General features: G+C 37.9%; 1 protein-coding gene across 1 annotated transcript in view; it reads left to right on the top strand.

The window, feature by feature from the left end:
• Positions 1-14708, top strand: part of LOC139122730 (visual pigment-like receptor peropsin) — a 44614-nt gene that overhangs the window by 26365 nt on the left and 3541 nt on the right. Inside the window, exon 2 of the mRNA XM_070688402.1 lies at positions 3879-4114. Coding sequence (XP_070544503.1) covers positions 3879-4114 — 236 coding nt within the window. The remainder of the gene's footprint in view (positions 1-3878; positions 4115-14708) is intronic.

Genomic DNA, 14708 nt, shown 5'->3' with positions numbered 1-14708 from the left:
ATTTAGTGGCAACACGCGGCATGCTAAAAAGACGTGTGTCAGATGAAGAACGTAGGTGTCTTGAGGGAGTATACATTTGCAAAAGGTCAGAGAGATATTGTGGTCCAGTCCCTGAAACCAAGTCGAAAAAAACTGTAGAAAGTTTGTACTGTGTACGACTAGCTATGGGCAACCAGTGCAGTGATTTTAAAAGTGGTTGTATGTTATGTGATTTTTTGGCTTTATAGACAAGTCTAGCAGATGCATTTTGAACACGTTGCAATTTGTCAATGAGGTGTTTTGGGCAGCCAGAAAGAAGGCTGTTGCAGTAGTCTAAACGAGATAGGACAAAAGCAATAACAAGAGTCTGAGTGGCTTGAACAGTGAGCAGATGACGAATAGAACTGATCTGCCTCAGCTGAATATAGGCAGCTCTGCATACATTATGTACGTGCTCTGACATGGTTAAATGGCTATCTAAAGTGACACCAAGATTTTTCACAGATGCGGAAAACTTAATAACTGCATCACCAACTAACATTGAGTCGGGAAGGGACAATCTGCCTTGCAGTCTGGGTGATATGACAAGCATGGCTTCAGTTTTACTGTCGTTTAACTGGAGTTTGTTGTACCTCATCCATGTTTTGACATCATTAATGCAATCTCGTATGGAATCTATGGCGGAGTGGATCTCATCAATTTTGGTTGCTTTGTAGAGTTGATTGTCATCTGCAAATGCATGATGACTCACAGAATGTGACTTAACGATATTAAAAAGGGGTTCTGTGTACAATACAAACAAAATGGGTCCTAAAACAGAGCCCTGTGGGACACCAAAGCGAAGAGGTGACACATGTGACTTACGGCCATCAATTGAAACAAACAGTGATCTGTGGGACAGATAGGATTTGAACCAGGAGAGCGCACAATCAGTGATTCCAAAAGAGTGTTCAAGTCGATGAAGGAGAATTTCATGATCTAAAGTGTCGAACGCAGCAGAGAGGTCTAACAAAGTCAAAATGCTAATTTCACCCCTGTCTAGTGCAGTGAGGAGATCGTTAACAATTCTAAGGAGGGCCGTTTCTGTGCTATGATGTGGTCTATAGGCTGACTGAAGTGGATTCAACAATTTGTTTGAAATAAGATGGTCATTTAACTGCATAAGAATAATTCGTTCTATGATTTTCGAAAGGAAGGGCAAATTTGAGACGGGACGATAATTCTTTAAATCATCTGGGTCAAGAGATGGTTTCTTAAGCAAGGGCTTTACAAGAGCAGTTTTATAGACGTCTGGAAAAATACCTGAAGTGAGAGAATTGTTAATGACTTTGGTGATGGTGGGTAATAAGATGTCTAAATATTCAACTAAGAGACTGGTGGGCATAACATCAAGGTCACAACTTTTGGCAGGAGACCTTAGTATGATGCGTTTCACTACGTCATCAGAAACTGGTTTAAAATGACTGAGACTTTCTCCATGAAAGCAAGGTTCAGTACACATGGGTGGGGGAGAATCGGCACGATCAAGGTTTGCTCTGATGGTTTTAATTTTGCTGTCAAAGTATTCACAGAAGCGATATGGGAGATCAATGGCATCTGGTAGGAAGAGGAGAGGGTTTCTTGTTGCCAAGTAAATCGTGTGTAACACTGAACAATTGCTTGCACGTTTGACTGTTGTTGATTTTGCAACTATAGTAGTTAGTTTTAGCTTCATGAACGATATTTGTCACGGTTTTCTTAGCATGGGTATATAACTGTTTATGAATTGTCAGTCCGGTCTTCAAGCAAGTCATAATTTTGGTACATCGAATCTTAATATAGAATTAATTGTCAGAATTTGATACATGTGGCTTACACAATTGAAATCAATTTGTACATTTAAGAAATCTATAAAAGTAATGCAGCAAATCTTATGTCAAGCATCCCGAAACTTTGCCAAGCTAAATCCCATTAGTATAATGGCGTTGTTGAAACTGTATATAACCAGAACCATACTTTTAAAGGAAAGAGAGGGCAAATATAATCTACTTGGATAGAGGATTTAGTAGGATTGGAGGATGTAGTTTTGGTATCTGGTAGAATAAGCTGTGGGCATCAAGCTATCAAAGACTCCGTTGCATGAAATGGTAAATACCGGAAAGCTGTACTATTGCTACTGTGTTTGTGTATCTAGAGAGAGAGGGGGGCGGGGAGGGAGAGAGTTGCGCTAACGCGTTAACGAAACGTCTCCGCCTTCGAAGTGAAATTATATCCAAGGCTCTATTGTATTTTTGAATGAATATGTGTATCATACGTAGTATGAATCACTTAGACTTTTAATCTAATGATGTAGCTCTCTCGGCCTTAGACCATGTACTACCGACCAATTTGTAACAATGCACGTTTTTGACGTACGATGATCAATAATCATAAGGGCAAGCATTGGGTTAGATTGAAAGATCCGTCGCTCGAGGGCGCTCCTCTACCCCCCCCCCCCCCCCCCCCCTTCCACTTACGTGCGTCCTCGAGCGACGGATCTTTCAGTCTAGCATACCAAAGTACATATGCTTTTAAAGGCGCAGGGTTTTTTTTTATCAGGCTTATCTCTGAACAAATTGACTGAATAAACACAACTTTCAAAGGAGAACACAGTACTAAAATCACATAAACAATAAGTGTTAACAAGCACTAATGCAAGAACCAGGCACTGAAGACTGCCGCGTTCACATAAACAGTAAATGTTACATCGTTTAAAAGCCACCGACGCGACTAAATTTTACCAGGACTCTTACGAACCTTGACGATCGAGAGAACGGTATGTACTTAAATTAACTTATGCTGGAATAGAAGGCACCGAAGTATTATAACAGAGGCATGCCATATGCCAGAGAGCCAGCATCACAATTTAATACCTGTCTTTCAATACAGAGTATCATGGGAAGGCATGACCAACGAAGTCAATTATTATCACATCTGTCCCTTCTGGTTTCTATTTCTCACTCCTTGCTAGAGTATGGCATCCTTGATGTCAGCAAATGAACAGGAGCAGACGCACATTCCTGAGTCGTATTTAAACCCTAGTACCAGGAAAATTGATCAGGAGGTTGCAAAAACAAGGTTGAACGTAATAACCTTAGCCTTGTGTAATATTTTGCTCTGTTCATTTAAGTATGCAATTTAGTGCACTTCGGTTAACAATTCGCCTCAGTTGTAGTTAGGACCAAAATAACAAGTTTACCTCCGTAGAATATATAAATCTTTGTTCTTAATATAGTTTTCAGTTCAATATTTTAACATTTATGAGATAATGATTTTTCTAGCGAATCCATCCTCTCCCATATCTTTTTTTGTACATTTCATTTACAGTAAAACTTGTTATCCGGGAAATCGAAAGCAACTTTTGACCGATCTTGGTGTTGTATAAATTCTATTTGTGCCGTGCCGGGGGTGAGGGGTTTCCTATGCACAGTTGATTATCTGATCCAATACCGAGTAAATTAATTCTCTTTGTGGCATTATCGTGATTCCCTAACCACCCCCCTTGCGAAGCTATTTTACATTACGGGTATTATGATCCTCACAGACATATATTCACCTCTGTCGTGTGGCGTAAGCACTACCGAGTGTCATTTGCGCGCAGCAGGTTCATTCTTTAAGTGCTATTTTCCGCAAGTCAAAAATTTCAGATCGGAAATACTAGGCATGGCCTTAGCTACGGTAATACATGTTACGTATGTCGAGAGGTCAGCATTTTCTTGGACATACCATTTACTGAGTCAATATAAAAACTAACAATTGTCGTTCGATTGAGTCGAATTTTCACTGTCGTCCAATGACCTTTCCCATCACAATGAATACATCATGAGATCTTGGTCACGAGGTATAGGTTTGATGAACTGTCCTTCACTTTTAATCTCCAGACTCCAGAGTCGCTCAGATCAGAAGAAAGAGGGAGAGTGGGGAAGAACTTTGCTCTTTGCGTGGAAGCAGGCATAGACATCATGGACATGAACGACACGGCTACCAATTGGTCAATACTCGGGACTGGCGATCAGTCGCCATCTGGCACTGAGTACGTCGTAGCGACAGCCATACTCACAGTCATTTGTGTATTTGGTATTCTCGGAAATGGAATAGTAATTTGCCTTTTCCTGAGGTATGTACGTCGTGCTGTCCGTAATGAGCTGTATTCATAAACGTTAAGACAGTGCATAATGTCTTTGATTAGGCTCTTTTATGACCAAATTGGTGATATTCAAAAAATTAATTTTTCCGCAAGTCGTTTATGACTTACAAAATGCAATAAAATCGTGATACGAGGCCTAAAATTCGTGCCTGTATGATGCCGCTCTCTCTATTATACTAAGGTAAGTTGAACAAAAGTAAACTTGGGAAGAAAAACGTTCTGTAGCGTACAGTAGAGATGACTTGTATTTTCCTCCATCCTAGCCACTCATTTACCACATTCTCAATGTCAAGGAAAACTCTCCATTGCGCTCTCTCTCTCTCTCTCTCTCTCTCTCTCTCTCTCTCTCTCTCTCTCTCTCTCTCTTGTGAATGTTCTTGACGTTACCATTGTTTTACTGCATATGAAGGTTTTTCTGAAGCATGGGAACATTTTTTTCTTACTGACCCGTATTTTTTCGCGAAAAATCAACCCAAAAGGGTGGCAAATACACCGAGACTCTTCCATGGGAGCACCCCTGAGGGTTGGAATTTTGCTGTGCATCAAAGACACAGCATTGGCAGATCATTTATAACAATCAACTCGCAATGAAAAACTGTACTACACGATTATAACCAGATTAATCTTACGGATTGTATTTCTGCACAGATAACTCTACACCTTCTATTAGCTCAACCCATCACGTCTGTAGCAATACGAATACAAGCCCAATGAAAGTGCTGTAGCCAAAAATTTTAGCACGTCACATTGGTTTCAGTTTCCGGGGAACCTATGAACTGTTCTGTAGAAAATGTATATAAAAATCACTCGCAACATTTAGTACGAATAGGTCCAATATCTGTATGTGAAATACCAATCACAAACGTACATTTTCTGGTTCATGTGTCAGGGACGAAGTCCCAACACTTTTATGGCATTTAGTTACCGCCGCTTATTTGAGCATACTGGCTAATATTCGAGGGTCTGGAATGTTTTGTAATTACTGTCTGCTCATTTCGTCAAGGCTTTTTCACATAATGGTTCAGCTAGATTGTCAAATTTAGGAAACCTTATGACTTGGGTGACATTACCTTTTTGTTCAGAACTAATCTGTGATCGGTTTGAGGGGTTGCTTAATACTAAGCAACATTTGAATAATTTAATATTGATAAAATATGGCAAGAATAATGACACTTAACTTTATTAAGGTAGCTATAAATTTGACCATGAGCAGATAGGAGGTGTGAACAGCTGTAAGATAGTGAACGTTTGTATGATGCATAATTTATGCTCATTTGCATATTCCACAAATACTTGCCATCGGGCAGTTCGGTAACGATAAAAGACTCAACGTCGCACAAATTTCTACATCGTGTCTTCAGGACTTGTTGTACACATTTAATAGCTTTCGTCTTTAGTTGTCTATGGTTTAATAACTAATGTTAATTCACACGAGGTATAACATACTAGTTAACTTTACTTCCAGGCTAATCTCTATTAAAGTTCCATTAGCTGTATCTTCTGGCGATTTTTCCGTTAGTTTTGATTGAAATGATCACTGGCTCATGTTGAATAGCCTGTCAAATAACAGAGAATCGCATATTATTCGGAAACATTACGTGCCCTACAACTAAATAACATGTGATCTGTTGACACGCGGATTGCAACGTAGGCATTCTTCTGCACCTGCGCGAGCCATTTACAGCAATTTCAAAATAAATATTCATTACTTATGCCCGGTACTTACGTCGTAGTCCATTGTCCGAGCACGTTGCGTAGCCAGATGTCTGGCAATCCATGACGCAATGAACTTGTACATCTCGCGTGATCGCGGCGTCACCATATCTTTGTTCTCCCCAGCACGCTGAGCATGCCAGACGTCAACAAACGAGCTCGGAAGGGCAACACGTTTGAACAAAAATTAGCAGTTTTATGCGCCTATAACATCACTGCTACACTAATCATGTTTGTTTCTTCGTAAAACAACATTTTGCAACAAATATGAGCCTCCAACATGGAATTTTCCGAGGTAGAAAATGGTCAAAAGTTACAAATAATGGCCCTTTAAATTAACGCGATGAAAAAAATGGACTATTACATTTAATTAAGCTTTATTAGTAATTTTCGGACTTTATTAAAGCTTTATTAGTAATTTTCGGACTTTATTACCATATAATCGTTACATTTCGGAACCTTTCGCTTCAATGAGGTGATTTTTTGTCACTTTCTGCATAGGATATTCAATAATTGCGCGTTAACATTAAAAGGGGTTGCGTCGACGTAATATCAGTATATCAGTAAAATTTATCTGTCTTGCAATGATCGTTAATTCACCGAGTTTAAAATCGCCTGGGACAAAATTACGCAAGAAAATGTGACAGTATCCATTGCTATTACGAAAAAGCACCTGTAATTCAACAGAATGGTCATTATGTAACACGCCAAAGGAGACGGTAGAAAAACTTTATGAAAGTTACATAACGTCAATACTTTTCGGCTCTAGTAGGGGTTCATTCCGCTCAACATTTGTTACAGACGACAAAGACTAGATTGTGTGTCTTTGAATATTGCTGAAAAGCAATTTTGAGTTTCTTTGTGGGGAAGAAAAAGTAGCTCGCTCCACTTTAGCAAACTTGTAGCAGTTTTTCGCAGCAATAAACAGTAAACCGATTTTAAGTAATCTTTATACTCATCAGACTATCATTAATAATTAATGTTATGTCAAAAGGTCATGTTTCCACTTTCTTTAATGGTTACGGTAGAATGTGCCTCGAAATTGAAAGACTTAAACTTTTGCTCAAACTTTCCTGAATGAAATTTTCAGCCATTCTCTTACCAAATCAACAATGAAAATCGGGTTGGGGGGGGGGGGGGGATCACCGTGCAAAGTTTGGAACTAGCTAAAGAAATTACCCAACATTTTGCGATAGTTGAAGAGGGGGCGCTCTACATACATCATGCTAACACTTAACCGTCAGAACTCAATGCCCAAAGCTAGGAAACTAAGGCAAGAAAGAAGAGAACAAAGGAAAAAGAGGCTCGTACACAAAACAAGGTTAAATAGCAGTATTCTTTATTGTTTCTCACATTTTAATGGCCATTTTCGTACCCCCGCAGTAAATGGAGAGGAACTGCGCGGGATCTATCGCGTCCGACGACGCTAATGTTGCGAGAAATTTGGGAACGAAATCAATACTAGTTAAACAGAGATAAAGAAAATACTATAATGTCAGGCTTCAGTCATAGATTACAAAAATATAACAATAGTAGCTCCAACAAAAACCCAAACAAAACTATGTAGCACGTTATCCACATTCAATCATATCAAACATTGTCGCGTTGTTTCTGTTTCATCTGTACATCATTTTTTTGTCAACGTATACAAGCGTCCTATTTAGCTTAGGGACTGGTCAGTTTCTTCGGCCTGGGGGGGGGGACCGGTGGATTATTTTTTGCCGACGTCAAAAAGTGGCTGACCCCCCCTATTCCAAATTTTGAAAACAGGGTGACCCCCCTATTCCAAATTTCAAAAACAGGGTGACCCCTCCCCCCCCCCGGCGCCGACATAGGTAAAACAAAAAGTTGACATAAATTATATATATATATATATATATATATATATATATATATATATATATATTATATATATATATATATTATATATATACGTATATATACGTATATATATTATATTTTACATTTTACATATATTCATATTTTAAATAGTCATTCTGTGTTTTAATGAAATAGTTGACATGTCAGTTGTAAGATAGAAATTTCAAAGTGTCAATCTTAAAGTTTGAATACAGTACATTTTGAATGAGCTGTATTTTGAATGAGCTGTGAATGTATTTCACACTTTCTATGCTTAACCAGATGTCCTGAACTGTTGTACAGAAATGGATGACAATCATTAATATCAAAGAGGAAAAAAGCAGTGAATCAAAAACTTTGATGGGTGTTAAGACTTGCCAACCATCCAATTCAATCTCCTGAGGAGCCATAGAGAGCTTTCTTAGCCAAATCTGATGTGTGCAGTGTCTGAGAGGACCTTCTCTTGTAACATTGAACCCATAAAAGCACAGCTAATAATGACAAAAACTGCCTTTTTAAATGTTATTTTGTTCATAAAAAAGCATCTTTCTACAGAAAACCAGTGACACAAAGGAAAATAATTGCATCAATGAGAAGGAAAGATATCTTGTCATTTTTCTATCTCTAAAATAAGTCACTGTATCAAATATATATTGTGAAATATTTGTGCATGTTGCTTTCTCATACTGAATTCTCATAGAGAAAACAGAAAAGTGTCAGGAATTTGTCATCCTTTTCATATGAAATGCAGATTTCATAATGGTACACTTTCACTTAGCAAACATCAAGATATCTCTGATTTATTAAAGTATTGCGCCCAAAGGGCGCGCCGAAAAATATGAAACATCCTGATATCTCTGATATATATGCCTTGTATAATAAAGTCATGCACCTGAAGGGCATGCTGAAAAATGTCTGATATATTAAAGTAATGAGCTTGAAGAGCACGCTGAAAAATATTGAACATACAGATATCTCTGATGTATGTACGTATGCTTGATATGTTAAAGTTGGGCGTGCTGAAAAATATGACTGATTATTAAAGTTACGCGCCCGAAGGGCGCGCCGAAAAATACAACTGAATGATGAAATTTGTGGCTGACACTAGCATTTTAGGCAATGATGAGCCTGTTTCAAAATTCAAAAACACACTGACCCCCCTATTGGGATTTCAAAAACATGGTGACCCCCCTATCACCAAAGTCAAAAACAGGGTGACCCCCCCCCCATGAATCCACCGCCCCCCCCCCGGCTGAAGAAACTGACCAGTCCCTTATTTTGCAATTCTAACGATCGTAAAAACTTTCAACTTTCTGGTACTATTCTTGTTGACGTTATTAACCTCGAGTGAATGTGTCAAGGGTATTTTTTATGAATATTACCTTGGGTGCTCCATTTTCGATCTTGTATTATGCATATTGATGATTAATATCATGGGTAGAGAAGCGAGCACATCAAGCTCTCATGTAGCTGCAATGATTGTAGCCTTGGTGGGCTGGGCCGTGCGCGGCTTACGCGATGCCCAACCAGGCACGACAGAGGCCCAAGCCGCACTGCCCAGCCCACCAAGGCTACAATTATTGCAACTAGCTCATGGGTTGCCTGGTTTCGTTTGCTTGCAGAATAGTGATATTTTTTGGAAAAAAATCTTGTAACTTTATATAATATTATCCCACAGTCAAAGGCAGAGTAAATTGCGTCAGAAAAACCAAGATTCTGAGCAAATATGATTACAATGATGTGATATGTTTACGATGATATTAATCATTTGACGGATGACGAAGGACTTTTCCATGGACAAGATAGATTATGGCCAAGGACATTCCCATCCACAAGATAGATCGTAGCCATGGACTTATGGACAAGGTTTTTCCACCGTACCTATATGTTGGCCACCACAAATACAAACCACATTCTTGGCGTAAGATTGTAGGTCATGAAAGCTGTTTGTCATCTCTGTTTCGAGAGAACAGGTTTTGCTTTAATTTCCCACGCGGAGGTAAATCTAGAATTACTGCGGCAGAGTAAGTTATCTACCATCTGCCGAAATAATATCGCTATGGTTACTCATTTTGTACACGCACATTCTTGACTGCCTGTGCCTTTTTATAAACCACTTGGATAATTTAATATATTCGATAATTTAAAGGGAAACCATCGTCGGAACTGTGCGAGTTTCTTGTTTACAAACAATGTATTTCGTGCACGATATCTAGATGTAACTCATCATCATAGCTACAACATTTAAATTACACGATGTAGATTATGACAGACCCTTCAAGGTACCATCGTACCTTGGATACAGTGTTCACATTGGTCGTATGGGTCCCATACGACCTTTGAGCGCAGTTTCGACAACTTTAAACATGAAGGAAGAGAAGGTCTACCCTTTTAGCAAGCTTAAACGGCCTTTGATGGCAAAAGCCATTAGTGTTGACACGCGCACGTTCCCTTTGGTACACTCAAACGCCCGTGGGGCCGTTCAACGTTGAGAAAACGCACGATGAAGTTAAAGATATCTTCAAGTCTCCCAATTGCCAATTTATCGACAATAATGTTAAGATTCGAATATTTCATGCTGTACTAGTAGACCACACGGTTTGACATGAATGACATAATACTGGTTGCATACCTCACTTGATAGTATCCCGGTTATCACAAAGACATACCTGCTTCTTACTTGTCGCTTCTTGTCAGTTTTCGTAATACAAAAATTTCTTCTTCAAATTGCTCAAATTACTACTACGAAGTGAATGAAAATAAGGTGTAAAATATTTACATGATGTATAGGAATATTAAAGTTGCGGCGTTTTTAATCGTTTATAATTGTTTATCAATATTACAAAGATCAAATGAATGACCGTATTGTAACATTTACTGCTACTCTTGCCCTGTTAATCTTCATTGAATAAACTGAGAACTGATTTCGACAGCTCTTTTCGGACTTTCGATAAATCTCCACTAAATGAAAGTGAACGATTCTCGGTTGATTTTTTATTTTATTGCTGTTATGCTCATGTTTGCATGACATGTGCCAATCATGAATTACTCTGAGTAGGCAGTAAATGCGCTTTACCGCTAAATTGTCCATTCTATCGTCTTCCACTAATAAATTTACCCAACTGATATAGTCTACAGGCATGCTTTACTTCTAAGTGCAAAGTCATGAAAGGGCGCCGATTCTTTGGACGAATGAACGAATATACAATTTAATTGAATAACAAGATACGTGAAAAATATGTGAGATCGGAGTGAAAGTCGCAAAGTTTCTCATATGGTCACAAAACGTATAAAAAGTCATGTTAAACCGACGGAATTTTTATCACACTGATGTCAGAAAAAGAATGAAAGGTTCTGCCTTGTGAGGGCGCTCCACGACCTCGAGGTATGAATTTGTAACTTAATGAATGAAGGAAGCGTCCTCTTCGATGACAAATAGTCAAAGAGTAGGTTTTTATAGGGCTTAAAGATACCTGAAATGATAACACAATGAACTCTTGACCAATTGGATATAATTACAAAAACTAAAGGAGGTGTTAATAGTGCAAGAGGAAATTAAGACAGAATATGAAACACTGGTCAATTCAATTCCAGATCCCAATCAGTTCAAACATTGAAAGTTAAGAAAGCTATGATATTCTGGACTTGGAGAAGTATGGTCTGTCAAAGAGTGATGTGAAAACCAAGTCACTTTATTGCAAATTGCTGGCATGAAGTCAAATGTCAAATTGGTCATAAATAGGCTGAGATCTTACACCCACCAACAATTACAAGCTCTTTTATTCTATCGTCTTAATTCAAAAAGAATTGTAATTAATTCAGTAAATGAAAGGTATTCCACAGAGGCCTAATTACAGGAAGCATGTTCAAAACTTTTAAATTCAATGATGGGAAATGCCATATTTGTGGCTCAAAAGAATCCCCGGAACACATCTTATTTGCGTGTAAATATATAAAACAAATCTACAAGAACTTGAATGCATTTCTTTCTTTATCAGAAAACACAATATTGATAACAATAAAAATATGAAAAGATTACCAATAATTGCAGAATTGAAAATGATAATAATGCGACATTAGACATTATTACTTCATCTGTAAAATACACAGTTTGGAATGGTAGAAATTCAGCTACTCTTGACTTGATTAAGTTACGCTCCGCAATCTTATTAACTAAAATACTATCTTTCTTCACGGATGCATACATTGTATGTAACCATAAGTAGAAATTCTTGCACCCGAAAATTTGTTCCCGGGGCTCATACTACCTTAAAGTAACTAATTGAAATTCTTGAGCCTGAGGTCAAGACTGAAAGGGGATGTGGTGAAACCAATGCTCCTGGTTCGACATTGAGGCTTCAAGATCATTCCAATACATGTTAATACCTCTAAAACCTCAATGTTGACCACTGAGTTCTGATCGTTGGTTTCGTTTGGTTACAGACTGATTTTGTGAATTCTCGACAAGAAAAAAAAATATGAATTTAAAGTAATGAACATGACCATGGGAAATGTTGCTCTCCATTGCTTGATTCTGACACACGAAAAATAAAGGTTCAGTTTGTTTGTAAACATATCTGTGTTTTGATGTCTAGTGATGTGATAAAGATCAAGTCGGTATTCAGAAATTAGTGAGAAATCACATTCTCACATTCCTGACTTCTTTTTAGGTATTCGTGTACATAGGTTTTTCACTCGGTGTACTGATTTGTTTAATGTGCCATTCCGTAGAGTCGATTGTGTTGTATCTCTTGTGTCCCTTTTTTGTAGAATTCTGAGACAATTTAAATCGCTTATAAATGACTACTATGACATAGATCGTCTTTCTGTGACTTTGGACGGTTTTAAAAATTGTCTCTGTGGTTTAACTCTGTATCTGTATTTTTTCTTACAGTCTTCCATAGATTGCCTCGGCTGCGGAATAAATAAAATAAAACAAAATTAAATAAATAAAATAAATTGAACTAAAATACAATTTACCGAAATAAAATAAAATTAACTACAGTGGAGTACCGTGATTTACAAAACGGCATTGATTTTTAGCACGGTCATTTCGTGGAGTGACCGCGTTTTTTGATGATGCTGAAATTCAAAGTTTTCTGGAAGCCTCATACATGAAGTCACTTTTTTCCAGGACAAATTGTGGTGGTAACAGTAGCAGTCCAAACCTCTTAAGTCAAATTGCTTTAATTATGTTATATACCATCGCAAGCTTCCCTTTATACCTATTCACTTAATATGACTGTAGGCGTTGCTGCAACGATAAACTTCTACAAGTAACTCTCTGACCGAATACTACTTGCATGTTATCAATAGAGAAGAATAAATAAAATCATCCGTGGAAAGGCCTCTTCCTCTTCCTTTGTGTATGCGATACTTCAATCTTCAGGGCATGTGTACTCCAAAGTGATATCTCCCTACCCCTCCTCGTTTGTGGACAAGATAATCGCAATCGGCTTCTGAATAGCCACCAAAAATTCAATGAAGTTGTTATATCGGACTATACCCCTCGCCAACCTCCCCACCCATCGGCAAGAGACGGGCACTCATTTGTACATTAACAGTACGAGTAGTGAAGAAAACCAACGCGGACTTTTATACGAAGCGAGGATCCGTCTAGAAACATCTTTACGGCAGAGGTGGAATTTGATAAGACGACACAAGGGGGCGCTCTTGTCAGTTTAATACCTCAAACTTGTTATATTCTATCCATTTTCTTTTAATTAATTATGTGGTGGTCCCGTCAAAGTTACTCCAATATAGAAGGAGTCAAAAAGGCACCCCCTTTCAGTCTCTGGTTCTAGCATAAAATATTAAATGCTTGTCAATACTTTATCAATACCCTGTCCTCAATTGAACTTTCCATCAACTGATAATGAAATGGGACCTGTGAATGGAATACGCCTAAAGTGGAGTTGCTCCTAACACAGCGTATTTTCCTCAAAATTATTTGTATGCAAAACTTCGTTCAATGTTCATTAATTTGTAAACCCTAGATTACAATATCTGTTTCATTCAAATATTAGCATGACAAGAAGTCACACGTTGGGTGGGAAAGAAATGTAAATCATGCAAAATCATGCAAGTTAACCAATTTCCCGGCTTCTTTTCCCCAAGTTTTAACATTTCAACCAGATATGAACTGAAAATGCTCACATGTTTCGTTATATATTGCAGTTGTGTGTAAATTTTCACTTTTGCCACATGTTTGCAACCATATTGAAAGTGTTATGATAAAGACCATGAACAATATTCACCATAGATTAATGCTTAAGGTCATTAAGTATACAAACATGTAATTACCTAAAATAAAAATACTAGATTTCTTTGACTGCTGTCATTTTATCACCACTTTATAAGCTTATAGCAAGTGTAAATGCCCTTGGTCAAGTCCTTCAAGCTATATATGCCAAACTGCATGTTCTGCAAAACCCACAGGTAAATTCAGCTTGTCCTTTCAAGTGTGTGGTATTTTTATTTGCATTGAGGCCATCCCTCTTAGCTCAATAGCTAGTTGTTGATCCCGAGAAGTGTTATCTTCACAGACAAACACGCTGTTGACCCCACTGCAAGACATTTTGACAAATGTCAACATTGCGCAACAATGGATGTATAATGAGTTAGGTTTTTTCTTCATATACGTGCACGTGTAAAACGAAGGCAACAAGTATCACATAACAGTTAATCCTATTTTTCCATTCAACGTCATACATTAAGGTGGTTCGCGACTCGAAATTGAAAGACTGAGTTGTTTGCCCAAACTTTCCTCCAGCAAACTTTCAACTATTCTCTTACAAAATCACTGATAAAATCGATTGTGATCGTGCAATCGATATTTAAATTTCCAAAGGGCAACGTTTCCTGTGTTATCTCTATTGGGGAAATAAAATTGCCGACTTTCGCAAAACTAAGACGACGACAATTTTATTCACCTAATAAGTTTCAAAAAGAGTTCCCATAAGTGATAGCTAAAAAGAAGAATGTGGTGAAC

The sequence above is a fragment of the Ptychodera flava genome, chromosome 22 (assembly GCF_041260155.1).
Source record: "Ptychodera flava strain L36383 chromosome 22, AS_Pfla_20210202, whole genome shotgun sequence".
NCBI lineage: Eukaryota > Metazoa > Hemichordata > Enteropneusta > Ptychoderidae > Ptychodera > Ptychodera flava.
This window is presented reverse-complemented; position numbering and strand designations above follow the sequence as displayed.